The sequence below is a fragment of the Anticarsia gemmatalis genome, chromosome 12 (assembly GCF_050436995.1).
Source record: "Anticarsia gemmatalis isolate Benzon Research Colony breed Stoneville strain chromosome 12, ilAntGemm2 primary, whole genome shotgun sequence".
Lineage (NCBI taxonomy): Eukaryota > Metazoa > Arthropoda > Insecta > Lepidoptera > Erebidae > Anticarsia > Anticarsia gemmatalis.
The window spans coordinates 63505-85208 of NC_134756.1; the positions used below are offsets into that span (position 1 = coordinate 63505).

The 21704-nt window shown below is 41.9% G+C and overlaps 4 protein-coding genes across 4 annotated transcripts; all 4 read right to left on the minus strand.

The window, feature by feature from the left end:
• Nucleotides 1-1917: 1917 nt before the first annotated feature.
• On the minus strand, nucleotides 1918-3577 carry LOC142977343 (collagenase-like). Its single transcript, XM_076121205.1, has 5 exons — nucleotides 3358-3577; nucleotides 2609-2876; nucleotides 2439-2528; nucleotides 2180-2346; nucleotides 1918-2083 (listed from the first exon to the last, which is right to left on the minus strand). Exons 1-5 carry the CDS (start codon nucleotides 3547-3549, stop codon nucleotides 1979-1981), a joined length of 822 nt encoding a protein of 273 aa, XP_075977320.1. The 5' UTR covers nucleotides 3550-3577; the 3' UTR covers nucleotides 1918-1978.
• Nucleotides 3578-7623: 4046 nt separating this feature from the next.
• On the minus strand, nucleotides 7624-8914 carry LOC142977339 (collagenase-like). Its single transcript, XM_076121201.1, has 5 exons — nucleotides 8684-8914; nucleotides 8307-8574; nucleotides 8137-8226; nucleotides 7880-8049; nucleotides 7624-7782 (listed from the first exon to the last, which is right to left on the minus strand). The coding sequence occupies exons 1-5, from the start codon at nucleotides 8873-8875 to the stop codon at nucleotides 7678-7680; spliced, it is 825 nt and encodes a 274-aa protein (XP_075977316.1). The 5' UTR covers nucleotides 8876-8914; the 3' UTR covers nucleotides 7624-7677.
• Nucleotides 8915-12263: 3349 nt separating this feature from the next.
• Nucleotides 12264-13609, minus strand: LOC142977342 (collagenase-like). The gene is made up of 5 exons (XM_076121204.1): nucleotides 13378-13609; nucleotides 12966-13233; nucleotides 12796-12885; nucleotides 12537-12703; nucleotides 12264-12422 (listed from the first exon to the last, which is right to left on the minus strand). The coding sequence occupies exons 1-5, from the start codon at nucleotides 13567-13569 to the stop codon at nucleotides 12318-12320; spliced, it is 822 nt and encodes a 273-aa protein (XP_075977319.1). The 5' UTR covers nucleotides 13570-13609; the 3' UTR covers nucleotides 12264-12317.
• A 5115-nt stretch (nucleotides 13610-18724) lies between these two features.
• LOC142977341 (collagenase-like) lies at nucleotides 18725-20026 on the minus strand. The gene is made up of 5 exons (XM_076121203.1): nucleotides 19817-20026; nucleotides 19404-19671; nucleotides 19234-19323; nucleotides 18971-19140; nucleotides 18725-18885 (listed from the first exon to the last, which is right to left on the minus strand). Exons 1-5 carry the CDS (start codon nucleotides 20006-20008, stop codon nucleotides 18781-18783), a joined length of 825 nt encoding a protein of 274 aa, XP_075977318.1. The 5' UTR covers nucleotides 20009-20026; the 3' UTR covers nucleotides 18725-18780.
• Nucleotides 20027-21704: the final 1678 nt, after the last annotated feature.

The window sequence follows — 21704 nt, forward strand, 5'->3', positions numbered from 1 at the left end:
TTTTTTTCAATTTTCTAAAATTCTTTGAAATTTTATGCTATAAAAAGTATCCTAAAAGTTGCTCCACTACTTATTCTATGCATATACCAAATCTCAGTGCATTATATCCGGTAGTTTTTACGTGATAGCGACACATACAGACGGAGGACAGACAGACAGACAGACAGACAGACAGACAGTCAGAAAAGAAAATTATAAATTGCAGATTCGGTATCAGTATCCGTTACTAAACATCCCCCATTGGTTTTTTTTAAATATATTCAATGTACAGAATTGACCTCTCTACAGATTTATTATAAGTATAGACTAGCTGACCTGCGCAACTTCGCTTGCGTCACTTAAGAGAATGGGTCAAGATTTTCCCCGTTTTTGTAACATTTTTCGTTGCTACTCCGCTCAAAATGACCGTAGCGTGATGTTATATAGCTTATAGCCTTCCTCGATAAATGGACTATCTAAGACTGAAAGAATTTTTCAAATCCGACCAGTAGTTCCTGAGATTAGCGCGTTCAAACAAACAAACAAACAAACAAACGAACGAACAAACAAACAAACAAACTCTTCAGCTTTATAATATTAGTATAGATTAGTATAGATTACTAAAGGCCGCGTGGAAACCCTTCCCATATTAATCCCGATCCCTCGGGAACTCCGGGATAAAAAGTGAAAAAAAACCTATGTGTTATTCTGGGTCTTCAGCTACCTACATACCAAATTCAGTAGTATTTGCGTGAAAGAGTAACAAACATAATGTCCTCCTAGCCGATATACGGCTACGGCGGTCAGTTTCATTGAACCTGGCCATCTGTGCAGGACTTTGTTTATAGTGTCCAAGTGTGTGCACAATACACAGGTACACTCTCTATTCCTTCACTCTCATAGTCCGGTGGGACGGATAACCGACACGACCAGTGAGAGGTCAGGCGCAGGACCGACGGCTTTACGTGCTCTCCAAGGCACGGAGGTCTTCGACCTCAACTTCCTAACTCCGGGCAATCTCTAAGAAATTCTTAATAGAAAATCTCAGAAAAGACTTTTTGGCGCGAGCCAGGATTCGAACCCGAGACCTCTCACCACCGCAGTCGCATATACTACCGACCGCGCCACAGAGGCAGTTAAGTTGCCAACAAACATACATACATACTCACAAACTTTCGCATTTATAATATTAGTAGGATTACTTACTTCTTCTCTACGGACTCGGCTATCTGAAGCGCTCTCTCGCGGCTAAGATTGCCAAACATTAATCCTTCAATATGGACTTTTCTAATCATCTTTGAAGCGAAATCATCTAACTGTTCCGGTGTCATACCTAGAAAGAAATAAATAATAATATACATACAGCAGCTGACCCACACAACTTCGCTTGCGTCACATAAGAGAGAATGGGTCAAAAATTTCCCGTTTTTGTAACATTTTTCAAGTTTTAGTAAGCATGCCGAATTTTTTTTAAAAAGAAACATAGCCTCTGTTACTCGGGAATAGTATAGCTTGCCAACGGTGAAAGATATTTTTAAATCGGTCCAGTAGTTTCGGAGCCTATTCAATTCATAGAAACATAGACAAGAGACTGAATTAAGTCTAGTATCAGTGATAGTTATATCTTTCAGTCTAGACGAGGAGTGCGAAAGTTTCGACGGCTGTTTCTGTTTTCAATATTTGCAGATTGAGAGATAAAATTAATAAATACTGTCACTACCGTATGATAACAACATACAGACAAGCAATCTTTTAATTGCACAACATTAACAAACGGTGCTATTTACCACTGATATACCTATATTTTCACACGATTGCTGTGATTTTTAGGAATGTCGTACATTTTCGTTGTAGTGGGTTTCAAAGCGTGTATCGTGACTTTAGTTCCTGCATGAAGAATAAACAATACAGGGTACGAACTCAGTGAAAAACGATTAATGTTATGCAATATTTTATTGGCAACTAGTAAACTCCACAAAGTGGTGACTGGAGGTGACAATCAGAGCCTGGCGCGGATCCATGACTCGAACGAGGTCACTCGCGCGAAACCAGCCGGTAAACCGACCGCGCAGCCACGGTTGGATCCGAACGATGTCACGCCGATCTGTTGACAAACAAAATTATTCAATAAAGTAAATTTAATATTTTTTATAGAAACGTATAAAATTTGGAGCCGATTAAAAATGGTAATAATTATTACCAAAGTGTTTCCGACAGCGAGAGGTCCGCCGGAGTCTCCGCCGCAGGTACCGACTCCACCAGCGCCGCTGGTACACAGAGTGGAGGCGATGACGACACCATAAGTCTGACGGCACACGGCGTTGGTGATCACTTGAAGCCTCACGTGCCTCTTGTTGCCGGAGCTTCCTGTGTAACCATACATAATGAACGTTATTAATTTAATTTATATAATATATGCCTAAAAAAATAACGAACACGCCATAGTGTCATCGTCTCACCGTCATTAGTGGCGCCGAAGCCGGCGGCGTTGGCCCACGTGCCGACGAATTGATTGCTGCCGCTGGCCAGACCGATGTTACGGATGGCGTCTGTAACATACAACAGTAGTTAGTGAGAGGGGAGTGACGACATGCAGTCAATCATAGAGTTATTGTTATATAATACTGACTGGTGTATCCGACATGGTTGTGGTTGATGATGGCGATGTCGTTGGCGAGAGTGACCATGTTATAACTGCCGTGCATAACCACGTTAGTGGTAGTGGTGCGGACTCCTCCGGATGTGAGACGGTTAGATCCATGGACCACGACGAACTGACGCGCCTGGTGATTTGTGGACCTCCAGCAGTGAGCAGCGGTTACGGAACGTGTGTTGGTCAGCAGCGACGAGCCGCATATTGATTGACGGCCATCAGTCAACGTGATTAATAGTCCTCCCTGTACCACAAATATGGCGTAATTTATTAGTGTTCATTCACGTTGACTCGCGGTCGCGTTGGCGGGCGCGGTCACGAAATATCAAACATATGGCGTTATACCGAAGTGTTCCCGTACAAACCCTACGCGCGGTCTAAGTAGCGGGCAAGCTAGCGATGTCGCGCGCGGCGCGCTCGCGGCAATATCAAACGCGTGAGATGTTCGTGTGTGTTCACGTCGAACTAGCGGTGGCCGGCGCGATGTATTCGCGACGCCAAGTAAGTTCAGCTAGTTTGAGCCAGTTTGAGCGTGTAACTAGAAAGAAACGCCTGGCGGCCAACGTGAACACAAATCGCCACGTCCCCGCGCTCGCGACCGCCACCGCGCCCGCGCGTTCCAACGTGAACAAGCACTTAGATCTCAATGAAAAAATAATAATCCTCTCGAAATTTAGGACTTCTTATCGCTGAGGTAGAGTAACAAACACGATAAAGCTACTTACCAGAAAAGGGTATGCGCCAGCATTCGCCGCGGAGCCGCCGACAATCCTGCTGCCGTCGAAGTCCATGGCCTGCTCGGCTTGCATGATGCGTGCCGCCTCCGGGATGCCCACATTCTCGTGGTAATTGTTCTCTATCGGCTCATAGGCCAGCGCCAGCGCCGCGAGTGCGAACACGATCAACAAGCTCTTCATCTTTGTCTACTAGTTGTGCTTTGGTGCAGGTTCTTTCCTATTCTCAACTTATATACAAATTGCTAGACGTGCGATTATCTTATCGCTGTGTATTAAGTCTTTTAGAATGCAGATATTTGACTTTGCAATTGCACGTTTGGCAATCGGGAGTCCGTACATAAAGGTTTTAACAATTTTTGAAATGTATTATATTTCGAGGAGATTATACTCGTAGTCTATTTCGAAATACGGACTTGAATTATGATTTCATATGCTGTTTGTGTGGCTGACTAATGAGCAAGATTCTGTGTTCGTCAGAATCATAATATTTTGTTCAATGTAAACATGGTTCATATCATCTCTTAGAAAATGATGGTTCAATAATGTTGTTCTGCCTACAGTTTGTAATGAGCCCTTGTGCTAGATGCCGCCGGCTCACGCTTGACTGATATGACGTGACAAAATTAGTTGAGGATCGTTAGATTACAGAATTAAATTATCTATTTATCATAGTTAGGTATATAGTGACTATCCATTATCGTCGCGAAGCACATGTAGTTGTAAAGACGTTCTTATTAAGCCGTATGTGAAACAGCGTACATGACGCGTGCGGCGTGACCGGGGCACCACCGGGGCACCGCCGGGGCACCACCGGGGCACCGCCGGGGCACCGCCGGGGCACCGCCGGGGCACCACCGGGGCACCGCCGGGGCACCACCGGGGCACCGCCGGGGCACCACCGGGCATGACGCGGTGTAAGGGCTTCGTTACCGACACGGTGAACTTGCACATTTCCTATCATGTTTTCTAATTTCTATTGGAATTGCCTGCGACATTAGAGCCTATCTCTAGTTGGGTTCAAAATGGTTGTCGCATTTGCAGTTTATAAGAGGCGTGACGCCACCTAGGATCTACGGAAGAATATAAGGTACTTTTACCATTTGTTTTTATCGAAGATCGACGCGTTTATTTATTCTTGATTGAATGGGCTACATCCATGCTATTGATTACATTGATACTATTGATTATATTGATTAAATTGTCCCAATATATTGAAGAAATCTAAGTAATCTCAGTGAATTCAAAAAAATATTTTGCTAATTGTACCTGTGTTGCGTTTTTGCTTCAAAAGTGTGCAGCAATGTTTTAGTGCTAACTGTGCTCATATTGTGAGCGCGATGCGCATGCCAAGTGTCTGATTATTATTTGTAAACTGTAAACTGAGTCGTCCACTGGTGTGGCATTCTCGAAGATCTTTGACAGTCCTTACAGTACCTAGTAGTAGTAGTAGTCAGAAGCTTGAAAGTCTGACAACCAGTCTTAACAAGGATATCGTTTTATGACCCAGGTTACTGTGTTGTGGAGGTCCGATAGGCAACCGCTGCATGTCAAATACTGGTATTCAGCTACATCCGGTGAGACTAGAAGCCGACTGCAACAAAATTAATTTTAATAAGTAACGTAATTTTCATTTTATTAAGAGCAGTGACAGCCGAGGGGTATAAGTTGACACCTCCCACGCAAGTGGTCGCAGGTTCGAACCCGAGGCAACACACCAATGACTTTTCGAAGTTATGTGTGTATTAGAAATAATTATCACATGCTCCAACGGTGAAGGAAAACATCGTGAGGAAACCTTGCATGCCTAAAATTTGTTTAATACATTTATTGAGGGCATGCAAAGTCCCCAACCCGCACTTGGCCAGCGTGGTGGACTCAAGGCCTAACCCGTCCCTCATTACGGGAGGAGACCCTTGCTCAGCAGTAGGACAGTAATGGGTTAAATTTAATTTTTAACGTAATTTTTCCTAAATAATAATCCTAATTTTAATCCTTGTAATCATACAGAATGGACCTCATCCTGCAGGTAGATAACTCGGTTAAACGGTTCAAAATCGTAATGGAGATAACGAGTTAGAACCGTTTAAACCGCTTACAATACGGTTTGTAAACGTAGCTCGCATACTGATCGAGTTTGTGTCACACTTTCGCCGCGGTTTGTGATGTTTTAAATTACTTCTTGGGGATTTTGCATTTGATTAGATTATGAACGAAATTATATTATACACTTAGCGGCAGAAAAAGTGGCCCAAGCGCTTATCGTTAATTTGTAAACAAATTAAGTAATATATGAAAGATATATTGTTGTAAGTAGTTGCGAAGTGATCTGTTTAATTTTATGAAGTGTTTAATTTGAGATTAATTTAAGTGACGGATGACTTTTTCTAACAATGTGTGTTAGAACTGAATTCAGTGTTGATTCGAGAGGTCAGTTGAATTCTGTATTTTGAAATATTGCTGCACGGAAACGATTACTTTTATGATTTTTATTGATTATTGGTCTATTTAGATTTCAGAAAAGATTTGAAGATGCCACTTACTGCTGAACAAGTGGTTTAGGTGGTCTTGTTGTCCGATCAGGGCCATTACCATTGAGAGGTGGTTGCATTTTTCAATGTATCGCGTACAACTTTAAGGTCTGCGATTAGAAGGTATCGTGAGACTAGTCTCTACACGCGGCGACCAGGAAGTGGATGAACACGATGTACATCCGCCAGAGATGACCTATTTGTTAACCTCGAGGTGCTGAGAAACAGCTTTCTGACAGCGTTTGAGATTCACTAGAGGCTTCACGCACGCGGAGTCATTCTTAGTGAACGTAACATAAGGCAAAGGATAAGAGAACGTGATTTACGGGCAGGAAGACCAGTCCAAGTACCAGAACTCGAGAGACAACGTCGAGTTGCGCGATTACGATTTGCTCGTAAACATGTGAATTGGTCCATCGACCAATGGAGCACGTTCTTGCTTGCCAATGAGTGCTGAGTAGCATTAAGAGCACCAAATGGTCGTGAGAGAGTGTACAGACGCCATTAAGAACGGTTTCTTCCCAACACAACACGTTAGACGGTCAGTTACAAAGGTGGGTCTGTTATGGTGTGGGGAGGTGTATGTTTGGAGGCACGTACGGAGCTTGTAATCGTAGATCAGCGCCTAACAGCAGCCGGGTACATTGCAGAAATCCTACAAGACCATGTTGTACCACTTATGGATTTCATTGGTCGGGAGTATTAACTCTAATGCAGTTTAATGCGCGCACTCATAGCGCCCGCGTTGTGGAATCGTACCTTGCTGATATCGGGATTCAAAAACTGCCTTAGCCTGCTCGCAGTCCAGACTTCAACCCCGTAGAACATGTCTGGCACATGCTAAAACACTGTTTACGTGCACTGCCCAACCCACCAGAATCACTTGGTGAGCTAAGAACCGCTCTAGTCAGAGTGTGAGATAAAGATGCTCCAAAGCATGCCAGAATGCATGCAGGCCACCATAAATGCTAAAGGAGTTAACACGCGGTTTAAACTGTATTCTTTTTTTGGTACAGAATTAGTTTTTTGCGAAAACTATTTCGAAAAAAACTGTATTTTTTAAATTTTTACGACTATTTAGTGTAAATTGTAACTAAACTTGTGTATAAACTGTTTAACTTATAGTTATAGCCAAAATAATAACCATGTATTGTTATTATAAAAAGTTTTTTCGTAGTTTTACTTTGGGCCACTTTTTTTGCCGCTGAGTGTATCATGTTTGGCAATGCGCACTAAAACAAGGCGATAATTTTGTATGTCATTAGTTCGTCCGTTCATTCAGTGTAGTCATATCGTTTAATGGTTTAACTGCCCGCGCAGATTGCTCCGCGTCGTTCGAGTTGGGCGGTTACAAAGAAAGCTTAACCGAGTTGGTCAGATAGTAACTCGGGTCGACTCGAGTTACACTCAACCCGGTTTGATACGGTTCGCCGGACCGGGTTGACACATCGTTAGTAACACTGGCCGCCTGTATACAACGGCCAGCACTGAGGTGTGTGACTCGTTGACCAGAGCGTTCAACATTATCGCGGTCGCTCGTATCTCACGGCGAACGGCTCGAACACGTCGTTACTAACAAGCACAACTTTCCACGTTCACTCTAAAATTCAGATGTAATCAGTAGACAGCTTGATAGTGCAGAAATAACATACTTTTTACATGTCATTGTTGTTTGTTGTTGAATGTTTCGAAGTCTAATGGATAACTCTCAATGAAAAACAATCAATTTAATTTATCGCTTTATTGTCAACTAGAAAACCCCACAAAGTAGTCAGGATGCTCAAAGCCTGGCGCGGATCCAGGACTCGAAAGATGTGACTCTTGCGAAACCAGCCGGCAAACCAACAGCGCATCCAGCGCGAGCGCCGAACGATGTCACACCGATCTATTGACAAACAAATATGATTCAATAAAGTAAATTTTAATTTTTTTACAGAAACGTGTAAAATTTGAAGTCGAAATAAAATGGTCATAATTATTACCAAAGTGTTTCCGACAGCGAGAGGACCGCCGGAGTCTCCGCCGCAGGTACCGACTCCACCAGCGCCGCTGGTACACAGAGTGGAGGCGATGATGGTGTTGCCATAAGTCTGCTGACACACGGCGTTGGTGATCACTTGAAGCCTCACGTGCCTCTTGTTGCCGGAGCTTCCTGTGGAGCCAAACGTAGTGAACGTTATCCACCTGATCTAAATAATACTTCTGTCCGTGCTAGGGCGAAGAGACCAAGTTCACTCACCGTCGTTTGTGGCGCCGAAGCCGGCGGCGTTGGCCCACGTGCCGACGAAGTTGTTGCTGCCGCTGGCAAGACCGATGTTACGGATGGCGTCTGTAACATACCACAGTAGTTAGTGAGAGGGGAGTGACGACATGCAGTCTATTATAGAGTTATTGTTATATAATACTGACTGGTGTATCCGACATGGTTGTGGTTGATGATGGCGATGTCGTTGGCGAGGGTGATCATGTTGTAACTGCCGTGCATGACCACATTAGTGGTAGTGGTGCGGACTCCTCCGGACATGAGGCGGTTAGATCCATGGACCACGACGAACTGACGCGCCTGGATACCTACTGTCCTCCAGCAGTGAGCGGCGGTCACTGATCGTGTGTTGGTCAGCAGAGAAGAGCCGCATATTGACGTACGTCCGTCAGTCAACGTGATCACTAGTCCACCCTGTAGCACAATGTAACGTCATATATAAGATGTCAACGTAACAAAACGATTCCCTTTTTCTGAGGTAGAGTAGCAAACACGATAATGTTTTAGCTAGTGCGAAGCTCACCAAGAAAGGATATGCGCCAGCATTCGCCGCGGAGCCGCCGACAATCCTGCTGCCGTCGAAGTCCATGGCCTGCTCGGCTTGCATGATGCGTGCCGCCTCCGGGATGCCCACATTCTCGTGGTAATTGTTCTCTATCGGCTCATAGGCCAGCGCCAGCGCCGCGAGTGCGAACACGATCAACAAGCTCTTCATCTTTGTTTACTAGTTGTGCTGTGGTACAGGTTCCTTCGCATCCACAACTTATATACTTATTTCTGTTCTGCGTTTATCTTATCGCTATGGATTAAATATTTTTAAATGCAGATTTCATTTTCTATGAGCTCATTTGGATTTCAGAGTTCCGTACCTACTGGAAAGATCATTTATTTTTACTTGACCGCGGCAAATTAATTTTGACCGTTACATCTGCTTTCTCGTAATTACTAAACTGCTTATCATAATTTGTTAAATATCATATTATTTAAAACGTCTTTATCATCAACTGGTCACACAAAATCCCTGCTTATGTTTTAAATGCGATTGTACCTGTTTGTATGTCTCTTGTTTAGGCCTAAGCCACTACTCAGTGCACTGATTTACTTAAAACACTGTGTAAACATAGTTTAAGACCCGGGAAAAGACATTGGATAGTTTTTATTTCGCAATTCCTACGAGAACGGGGACAATGTGGGTAAAAATACATTTAATTATACTCCACGCGGACGGAGTCCCGATTAAGAGCTAATAGAATATTAATGTTTTAATAATGTCATGTTGGTAAACAAAAAATGGTATGGAGACATATTAATATTCATTATATAGTCATGTTCAGAAGACAATGTGACGTGAGCGACAACGTGACATGCGAGTAGCGCGTGTTGCGAGTGTTGCGAGTGTTGCGAGTGTTGCGAGTGTTGCGTCGTTAGAGCGCAGCGCCTCTCAGTGTCAGCGTCACTATGAATATGTATTGTCGTGTCTTGCTTTTGTTATTAGTCGGGTTACAGTTCTACTAGAGAGAGAGTTGTTAAACTAATTATTTTCATCGATGAGGAAATATATCAGCTTAGCCTTTTTTCTAAACTATGTAGTAGTCGGCTTCCAGTCTCACCGAATGCAGCTGAATAACAGTGTTTTACATGGAGCGACTGCCTATCTGACCTCCACAACCCAGTTACCTGGGATATAACACGATACCCTTCGGTTAGACTGGTTGTCTGATTTTCAAGCTTCTGACTACTGTTAACGACTGTCAAAGATCTTTGAAAATTACGGCCGAGACCCACAATTAAACGTGCCTTCCAAAATACGGAGGAACTCGATGTGTGTAAGATGTAAGATGATTTTATATTTTTGTAGATATTTGTTATTAGTGCGTTACTATGTTATTTACTCTGAGAATGCATAATAGTTCGTTTATCAGAAAATGCTTGTGAAACCAAATGCAGGAAGCCGACTCACACTTGACCGCGTGACTTGCTAAACGTGTCGACGATCATTAGAGATATAAGATTATAATTATCCGTTTATCAGACTACGATTATGCATTACAGTGAGATACTTGTCGTCGCGCAGTCGCTCCGCACACATTAGACCACCTCGCTCACTCAAACCCTATCTGTAAGATTAGTATCGGCCCACCTCGGCGTCGCTCGGATAATATTGTTCTTGTCATAACAGCTGGTGGATTTTAAAATATACTCATTAAAATAATATATTATTGTAGGTAGCTATCTAGCTATCGTGCTTTACCACATTAACCGCGTCCACTATTCTTAGATCTGCGCGGTTGCAAGTCAAAAGGAGATTTGATTGAACATTGATTAAAATTTAGATTTTGATTTCAATCGCTTCAAATACGATTGTTGAGTACAATGAATGTGGTTCAGTGGAACAGACTGGGGTGATGGAACTCAATCCGGTGATTAGTCCCTGCTTTGACTGACTCAGTGTGAGCCTGTGTTTTGAGTTGGCTGACTTGCTCATAGCGACTGCAACCCGAAAGTACTAAACTTATAATTGCTTATTGTTGTTTAGAAAATTAGGATATATCCTTCCTTCATAATTAAGTTTTAATATTCGACGTGCTTTTATTTATTTGAAGAATTGTGGCTGCATTAATGAATACTAGGGCACTCAGAAAGTTTTGCGAATCACAGTTTTTTTTAAGCAGCGATAGTCGAGTGATTTAAGTTGGCATCTCCCATGCAAGTAGTTGCAGGTTCGAACCCGAGGCAACACACCAATGACTTTTCCAAGTTGTGTGTATTAAAAATAATTATCACTTGCTCTAACGGTGAAGGAAAACATCGAGAGTTAACCTTGCATGCCTAAAATTTGTTTAATACATTTATTGAGGGCATGCGAAGTCCCCATCCCTCACTTGGCCAGCGTGGTGGACTCAAGGCCTAACCCCTCCCCCTTGGACCTTGGACGATACCTGCAGTAGCACAGTAATGGGTTATAAAAAAGAGGGGTGTAATAAATTTGACATGTCTATATGTATGTCTGTCTATCTGTGGCATCACAACTATCGAACGGATGCAGTGATTTCAATTGAGTTTTTTTTTTGTATTAAAGGCGACTTATGTGCGAGTGTTCTTAGACATGTTTGATTTAGAACCATTTAATATAGTAAGTAGTCAAATTAAGTAAGCAAGGTCCCCCAACGAGGCGTATTTTGTTAGAGTTATTAATAGGTACATTCATTCTTAGGTACTTTAATATTAAGTTTCTTTGATAATTTTTTTACTTTTTAAAGGCAAATAAGTTTTTTTGCCGCAGGTTTTTTAAATGTTTCATTTAATTGTATGGGACAGTGTGTGACAGCAAATTACCGTGTCTCTCTGAGAAATTAAACTAACGTGAGAACATTTCTGGGCAATAAAATTTCTCAATTTCTAATGTGGCTCAACACCAACAGAAACGTTTTACTGACTTCAAACTTAGTTTGAGAAAACCATATGGGAAAAGTGTGTAATGTAGTTTTTTGTAAATTAAGTGACGTTGGCATATTTTAGCCAATGAAGAAAGTATGGTCGTCTTTTACTTGTACGGGTCACTAGTACAAAATACAATTTAATCAAACTAATTAATTTGATATAAACAAAATGAAAATATGTAGTTAATTAATTCAGGAAGGCTTTTTCAGTCATTTGCACGTTTAACTTTGCATAAGAGAACAAATGTACGCACTAGGTGTCGCTAAATCTGACTGATGCACGGAATTATGATGTGTTATAGTGGCTGATTCAAGGAAATCTTTGCGCGTTTATAAGCACTAGGTTGCATAAGAACTGATTGAAATATAGAAATACGACCCAGAAACATAGAGCCAGTCGATAGACTGTTTCAAAATGTGCCAAATGATGCTAGCGCCCTTCAAACTCTTTCAAATATGCTACACAAAAGAGATCTCAGAGGCATTAGGAAAAGTTTTTCATGAATTGGTTTACACGCGTGAATCTTGTATAAATAATCTACTAAAAGAGATGCGTAAAAATATGAAATAAAAAATATACATATTATTTAAGTTTCGCAAATCTTTCAGAGTGTCCCACGTACATTGATATTCGATGGATTCAAGTCAATAATAAACAATTGATTTAAAGCATCTTTTTATTGTTAACTAGAAAACTCCACACGGTGGTCGCGATATTCACAGTCTGGCGCGGATCCATGACTCGAACGAGGTCACTCGCGCGAAACCAGCCGGTAAACCGACCGCGCAGCCACGGTTGGATCCGAACGATGTCACGCCGATCTGGTGACAAACAAAATTATTCAATAAAGTAAACATAGTTATCAAAACGAGTCAAACAAAAATAACGTCATCGGCAATATTCTCCGTAAGGGACGATATTCTAGAGCTTTTTACCAAAGTGTTTCCGACAGCGAGAGGGCCGCCGGAGTCTCCGCCGCAAGTACCGACTCCACCAGCGCCGCTGGTACACAGAGTGGAGGCGATGACGACATTGTAAGTCTGACGGCACACGGCGTTGGTGATCACCTGAAGCCTCACGTGCCTCTTGTTACCGGTACTGCCTGGATAAAAAAACGCAGTGTACATTATTTCTGTGACCTACATAAAATATGCACGTGGACGTAATAGAAACGCCATAGTCACGTCATCTCACCATCATTAGCGGCGCCGAAGCCGGCGGCGTTGGCCCACGTGCCGGCGAATTGATTGCTGCCGCTGGCCAGACCGATGTTACGGATGGCGTCTGTAACATACAACAGTAGTTAGTGAGAGGGGAGTGACGACATGCAGTCTTTTATAGAGTTATTGTTATATAATACTGACTGGTGTATCCGACATGGTTGTGGTTGATGATGGCGATGTCGTTGGCGAGAGTGTCCATGTTGTAACTGCCGTGCATGGCGACGTTAGTGGTAGTGGTGCGGACTCCTCCGGACATGAGGCGGTTAGATCCATGGACCACGACGAACTGACGCGCCTGGTGACTTCTGGTCCTCCAGCAGTGAGCGGCGGTCACAGAGCGTGTGTTGGTCAGCAGAGAGGAGCCGCATATTGACGTACGGCCGGTGGTCAACGTAATCACAAGTCCTCCCTACAACAGAACATGTCTTTATTTTTGACTTTGTATTTATTAAAATAACTCAATAATTAGTACTCCATTTCGTTTTGTTCTTGTAAAGTCTACTCTCTCTGGTCCAGTAAACAATAATATAAACTCGTAGCTTGAGTTGCTCACCAAGAAAGGATATGCGCCAGCATTCGCCGCGGAGCCGCCGACAATCCTGCTGCCGTCGAAGTCCATGGCCTGCTCGGCTTGCATGATGCGTGCCGCCTCCGGGATGCCCACATTCTCGTGGTAATTGTTCTCTATCGGCTCATAGGCCAGCGCCAGCGCCGCGAGTGCGAACACGATCAGCAAGCTCTTCATCTTTGTCTTCTAATTGTGTTGTGGTGCAGGTTCTTTCTCATCCACCACTTATATACAAATTATTTGCCCTACGTTTATCTTATCGTTATGGATTATGTCATTTAAATGGTTTGATGTAAGTTGATGTCTATTTGCACGTTTGGATTTTAGAGTTCCGTATCCGAAAAATTAACATAATATGAAAATATTCAGTAAGACATCAGTAGATAAACATATAAACCAGTGTCTATTACAGCGCTCTATGTATAAAGACAAATGTCTAATGCGTAATAGTGTGTGTAATGTTTTATTTATTGATTTAATATACTTTATAAGCATGGGAATGACGATGGGAAGAGGCCGGACGGTATGTCGTTGTTGCCTTGGAGTATGAGCAGGCCCTTGGTTTGGGATGCAACCTGTGTCGAGACCTTGGCGCCTTCCCATATTCCAGGTACGGTGGGTATTGCGGGCGCTGCTGCCGCATCAGCAGAAAACCTCAAGCCTCGCAAGTATAGTAACATTATTGGTTATTATGTATTTGTGCCGTTTGGGGTTGAAACCTTAGGACCGTGGGGCCCGAGTGCTCGTAGTCTCCACCGAGAGATTGCGAAGCGTCTCGTCGATGCTTCGCGTGACCAGAATGCTGGCCTTTACTTTGGCCAAAGAATTAGCATTGCCATGCAACGTGGCAATGCTGCCAGCATTCTGGGTACGTTACCAGTCGACGATGGTAAGGAGAAATTCTACGACGCGTGACGCACTCCTTTTGTATCCTTATTTTATATTGTACATATATTGTATTATTTTGTTTTTTGTTCATTATTTCTAGTTTAGTTTAATTTAATGTTAAAAAGTTATAAAAATATAATTGTTCTTTATAAGCATTGTTTAAAAAAATATTAGCGTTCTGCACTCCTTCTACACATAAACTGTAAGTGTGCCAAATTGCAGATTTGTCATTATCAGTTGAGGTGAATGATAGAGCACGTAGCGAGCTCGTGTGTTGTTTATCGTCAGGTGCGGCGCTGTGTCGCTGAAGGAAGTGCAGCCTGTGTGAGCGACGTGCGAGTTCTCCTCATAACTAACTACTTTTAGTTAATAATCTACATTCTGGTGGCTGCTGATTTATGACCAACCACTCATTATAATATGCATCAGCTTATACTCTTGCTACCTCACAATACTCACACGAACCAAGAAAAATTGCAAGTATATCTCGACTCGCACTTGACAGGCGTGATATTGATTTATTATTATGTTTTGATCGTTAGAGATATAACCTTATAATTACAATTATCAATTATCATAACATTGTGATTAGGTATGCCATACATTATAGTGAGACACTTGCTGTCGTACGGACGTATTTCTGAAATGAGAATACCTGACTCCAACCGTATTTATAAGATAACGTCGACCTCGCCGCTCGGATGTATTTGTCGTAAACAATGGGTGTGGTTAATGGATTGATTTATTTATTAAAGACTAGCTGACCCGCGCAACTTCGCTTGCGTCACATAAGAGAGAATGGGTCAGAATTTTCCACGTTTTTGTAACACTTTTTACTGTTACTCTGCTCCTATTGGTCGTAGCGTGATGATACAAAAAATGCTTTTTTTTCGCGAAAAATATTCTCAAAATTATTTATATCTCTTAATATATGTAACGCTAAGTTGCGCTAAGGCATATCCGCCATTAAAACAGTTGCCATGACAACGGAATTTTGTGTATTCAATGTCATTATAATATTGACTATTCAGGACTTCGTTCGCCACCTGAATTTTGACGCATTTCCCGGGATAAAAAGTAGCCTATGTCCTTTCTCGAGTATCAAAATATCTCCATACCAAATTTCATGCAAATTGGTTCAGTAGTTTAGGCGTGATTGAGTAGCAGACAGACAGACAGACAGAGTTACTTGCGCATTTATAATACTAGCTGACCCGCGCAACTTCGCTTGCGTCACATAAGAGAGAATGGGTCAGAATTGTCCACGTTTTTGTAACACTTTTTACTGTTACTCTGCTCCTATTGGTCGTAGCGTGATGGTATAAAATATCTTTTTTTTTTCACGAAAAATATTCTCAAAATTATTTATATCTCTTAATATAACGAAATCGCGCTAAGGCATATCCGCCATTAAAACAGTTGCCATGACAACGGAATTTTGTTATTTCAATCCATACTAATATTATAAATGCGAAAGTAACTCTGTCTGTCTGTCTGTCTGTCTGTCTGTCTGCTACTCAATCACGTCTAAACTACTGAACCAATTTGCATGAAATTTGGTATGGAGATATTTTGATATCCGAGAAAGGACATAGGCTACTTTTTACCCCGGGAAAATGACGCATTTCCCGGGAAAATTCAGAAAATTCAACGAAGTCGCGAAAAATCAATATTATAATGACATTGAATTAACAAAATTCCGTTGCCATGGCAACTGTTTTAATGGCGGATATGCCTTAGCGCGACTTAGTTATACTAAGAGATATAAATAATTTTGAGAATATTTTTCGTGAAAAAAAGCATATTTTATATCATCACGCTACGACCAATAGGAGCAGAGTAGGTAACAGTAAAAAGTGTTACAAAAACATGGAAAATTCTGACCCATTCTCTCTTATGCGACGCAAGCGAAGTTGCGCGGGTCAGCTAGTGTCATTATAATATTGACTATTCGCGACTTAGTTCGCCACTTGAATTTTCCCGGGAAATGCGTCATTTTCCCGGGGTAAAAAGTAGCCTATGTCCTTTCTCGGGTATCAAAATATCTCCAGACCAAATTTCATGCAAATTGGTTCAGTAGTTTAGGCGTGATTGAGTAGCAGACAGACAGACAGACAAACAGACAGACAGACAGAGTTACTTTCGCATTTATAATATTAGGTATGGATTAGTATGGATTCTATGAAACTAAAATATCAGTGATATGATCTCCTACATTCTGTGCTACTCATGCGCGGCTACTCTCTTGTAGAGCGGCGTAGAGACGCGTAGAGCCGCGTAGAGAGCTGCGTAGAGCTAGTTGGTTTTGTTTGTGGCTATATTTGAGGCATTTCCGCTTCAAAGTATATCCCCGTAGTTCACCGGTGGGTTCGGCGCTGTTGTTTTGATTGATTATATCTCACAAAGAGCTAAGAGATAACAAATAAAAGTATTTCCACGATATCATGTTGACATCGAGTTTTTTGTTTTATTTGTGCATTTAATCGGGTATTATCAGTTTTTATTATTCCTATTGATTTTACAATGTTATCTATACATCAAATTACATGTCCTGACTGATTGATTGACTACGGAAGTCAGTTATACATTTTAGATGAGGGGACCCTGCCTCTAGGGAAGGATGTTTTGGTAGTCCTAGCTAGAGAGCGACCTATGTAACCGTGCACCAGTGTTTTAGAACGATATAACTCATTGTAATTTTACAAAACCAATGAGACTGCTGAGAATAGTGGGGGCGAATACGTTTCCGTTAACATGCGGCACTAACACTTGACGGTTACTGCAGACGACGTGGAAAATAATTCTTGGCCATGGAGAGACATTACTTTACAGATATATTAATTTACAGAAAGGGAACATACTTTCATTTCTGAGAAACCGGGAATGGAAAACCCAAAAAACAATGTAGATTATTTAATCGTGCCAGTCGACAGGGTATACTTATACATATATGCCAACCGACACTTAAGTTTTGAGATACAAGCATTTTAAGATTTGAGATTAAGACTTTTTATCTGATGACGACTATGGATTATTTTGATTTCACCGCGATTCAAATGTAAAATTACAGCTTGTAGATTTAAGCCTGCGCAGAAAGGGTTACAAACTTGTGAAACTTGACTGTTTTTGACAGTGCGAATTATATTATCATTTTTTTTATAATATCCCCAGTTCACGAACATCCCCAGTTTTGTCTAATGAAAAAAGATATAAAACATAGGTAATATAGGTGTACAATATTTAGCGTATTTTTATTATTTTTAACGACATCAGAAAGCACGACTCAGACAACACTTTTAATTTTAGAGAAACGAGCTAAAATATATAAATCAATAAAAAAATTGAACATTTGTGCATAAATTGTCTAATCCTAACAAGTAGGTACATACTCAGTACTTCATCATGAATGATGTCTAGGATCTTTTAAACTAATTCTACTCGTACAGTAGGACTTGTACTGAATTGCATAAAGAACCTGAACAAAGTAGGTCGAACAAACAATGTGACACTAGTTTGGGTACCAGGCCATGCGGGCATAGATGGGAATGAGAAAGCTGATGAACTTGCACAGACAGGATCAAAATCACTCCCAATATGTCCAGAACCAATAATGGGACTACCTGATGCGTCAGTCAAAATGGCCAAAAACAACCTCACCAGGGACCAGCATCTGAAAGAATGGAAAGCCATATCTGGACTAACCCATTCGAAACTGGTCATAAACAATGTCAACAAAAGCTAGAGTAATAACCTAATACCCAGCAAAGACAGCATCAGGAAAATACTTGGTGCTCTCACAGGACACTACGGCACGAACTACATACTTAATAAGATAGGAGCCATAGATGACCCTAAATGCAGGCACTGCAATGAAGAAGCAGAAACCATGAAGCACATACTGTGCGAGTGTGATGCTTTAGGAAGGAAAATAATGTACATATCTTCTAGGATGCGTTTACCCTAAACTATGTCTAGAGTAGCAAAGGATCAGGAATTTTACTTAGACAAGTCTATGTAATGCCCAATTCCTGAATTATTTGTTTAATTCAGTCCACGCGTCACTCATAATCAGGTAACTCCTCTTTTTTTTGAAGTCGCTTGATCGATTTTCTCTAACAAAGTTTTGATTATACATTTTTCCGAGTCGCTTTCTTCTTGGGTTTTTAAACAGAATTATAGTTTTACGTTTTATCTATACTAATATTATAAAGCTGAAGAGTTTGAACGCGCTAATCTCGGGAACTACTGGTCCGATTTGAAAAAATATTTCAGTGCTAGATAGGCCATTTATCGAGGAAGGCTATAGGCTATATATATCATCACACCACGACCATTAAGAGCAGAGTACCAGGGAAAAATGTTACAAAAACGGGGAAAATTATGATTCTCTTATGTGACTCAAGCGAAGTTGCGCGGGTCAGCTAGTGCTTATTAAAATGCAATATTTTAAATGCAACGTTTTATTGTCAACTAACAAACTTCACACGGTGATCGTGATGTTCAAAGCCTGGCGCGGATCCATGACTCGAAAGATGTAACTCGTGCGAAACCAGCCGGGTGACCGCGACGGCAACCATCGATATGTCCGAACGAAGTCACACCGATCTGTTGACAAACAAAACGATCGAATAAAGTAAATATTATTATCAAAACGGATTCAATAAAAATGTCACATTCAAGAGCTTTTTACCAAAGTGTTTCCGACAGCGAGAGGTCCGCCGGAGTCTCCGCCGCAAGTACCGACTCCACCAGCGCCGCTGGTACACAGAGTGGAGGCGATGATACTGCCGCCGTAAGTCTGACGGCACACAGCGTTGGTGATCACTTGAAGTCTCACGTGCCTCTTGCTACCGGTGCTGCCTGCGTTAGCATACACGGTAAACGTTATTACTTTAATTTATAATAATATATGCCTAAAAAAGTGAAGAACACGCCATAGTGTCATCGTCTCACCGTCATTAGCGGCGCCGAAGCCGGCGGCGTTGGCCCACGTGCCGGCGAATTGATTGCTGCCGCTGGCCAGACCGATGTTACGGATGGCGTCTGTAACATACAACATTAGTTAGTGAGAGGGGAGTGACGACATGCAGTCTATTATAGAGTAATTGTTATATAATACTGACTGGTGTATCCGACATGGTTGTGGTTGATGATGGCGATGTCGTTGGCGAGAGTGTCCATGTTGTAACTGCCGTGCATGGCGACGTTAGTGGTAGTGGTGCGGACTCCTCCGGACATGAGGCGGTTAGATCCATGGACCACGACGAACTGACGCGCCTGGTGACTTCTGGTCCTCCAGCAGTGAGCGGCTGTCACAGAGCGTGTGTTGGTCAGCAGAGAGGAGCCGCATATTGACGTACGGCCGGTGGTCAACGTAATCACAAGTCCTCCCTACAACAGAACATGTCTTTATTTTTGAGTTTGTATTTATTCAAATAACTCAATACTTAGTTCTCCATTTCGTTTTGTTCTTGTGAAGTCTGGTAAGGTCTGGTCCAGTAAACAATAATATAAACTCGTAGCTTGAGTTGCTCACCAAGAAAGGATATGCGCCAGCATTCGCCGCGGAGCCGCCGACAATCCTGCTGCCGTCGAAGTCCATGGCCTGCTCGGCTTGCATGATGCGTGCCGCCTCCGGGATGCCCACATTCTCGTGGTAATTGTTCTCTATCGGCTCATAGGCCAGCGCCAGCGCCGCGAGTGCGAACACGATCAACAAACTCTTCATCTTTGTCTACTAGTTGTGTTGTGGATCAGTTTCCTTGCAATCCACAACTTATATACCAATTCCTAGGTTTGCGACTATCTTATCGCTTTGTTTAATTGTATGCATATGTGTTTTTGCAAATGTAGGTTTTATTGCTCGGGTTCATTACGTGAAGGACCGAAATCATTTATAATTAAAAACTATTGGGGGTCGTTAAATAACGGGTACAGTAGCTCGATTCCCTACCGCTGTCGACTACCGACAACCGGCTAGCTATCGAGAAATGTTATATGAAATCTGTAGCTCGATTCTCTACTACTATCGACTATCGGCAACCTACCTGTCATCGAGATATTTTGTATGAAAATCTGATCAGCGCCTCTAATCTGGCGTCGTAGGAACTATTTTGGCAGTACATTCTTAATGTCAAACTCTCGATACTCGACAGGACAGATTATACAGAATTGCGCTAAGGAATCGCGTTAACGGTCAACGCCTCTAAAGGGCGTCAAAGTTATTATTTTGGCAGTACATTTTAAATATCAAAATTTCGATACTCGACAGTACCGACTGTAGAAAATCGCACTACTGATACCAAATCTGCATTTTTTTAGTCTGTCTGTCAGTTTATCTGTCTGTTTGTATGTTCTGGCATCACTTAGAAACTACTGGACGGATTGCACTGAAATATGGTATAGTCATAAAATAGGTATTAGAGCAACATATGGAATACTATTTTCTCTCATAAAACATCTTGGATTTCGAGAAAATTGCAAAAATTTATTCAAATCGAAGGCAGGTAACATAAAAAATAAGATTGATAGTTTGGAAAATATTGATTTGAGTAGCTCTAGCACGTCGTTTGTACACCCTGCCCTGGTTGAAATCAATCCAACTAGTTTTGTAGTGGGTTCAAATCTTATTGGTTTTTGTTATTGTCTTAGTTTCTCTGTGGCGCGGTCGGTAATGTATGCGACTGCCGCGCAAGAGGTCTCGGGTTCGAATCCTGGGTCGGGCCAAAAAGTTTTTCTGAGATTTTCTGTTAAGAATTCCTCAGAGATTGCCCGGAGTCAGGAAGTTGAGGTTCATAGACCTCTGTGCCTCGGTGAGCACGTAAAGCCGACGGCCCTGCGCCTGACCCTTCACTGGTCGTGTCGGTTATCCGTCCCACCGGGTTATGAGAGATAAGGAATAGAGAGTGTACCTGTGTATCGTGCACACACTGTTCCACTATAAACAAAGTCCTGCAAAGATGGCCAGTTTCAATGAAACTGACCGCCATAGCCGGATATCGGCTCGGAGGACATTATTATTAGTTTGGAAATCCATTTTTTCCTATTATTAGATTCTTTATGTAAATCATTTACGTTTATTTAAATTGAATGTGTTTTTTTTCTCGAACAAATCTTAGATGGCAACTCGATTTATTCTGTTCACTCCGTGATAGTCCGTAACACAATATTTGCTAAATTTATTTTGGTTTCATTGTCAAAACGCGAATGGCAATGATACAGACTGCGCATTTGTAAGTTTTTGAACATAAACATAAAATATATATAGAAATGACAAGAATTAAATACAAGACGCCTTGCCGGACGTGGTGTGGTCAGGAGGAGCAGGGTTCTGGCGGACTGTGTTCAACGATACAAACAAGAAACGTTTGGAAACCCAGTGCCTGAGAACAGGGATCAACCTGTTTATCTACTACTAGATAAAC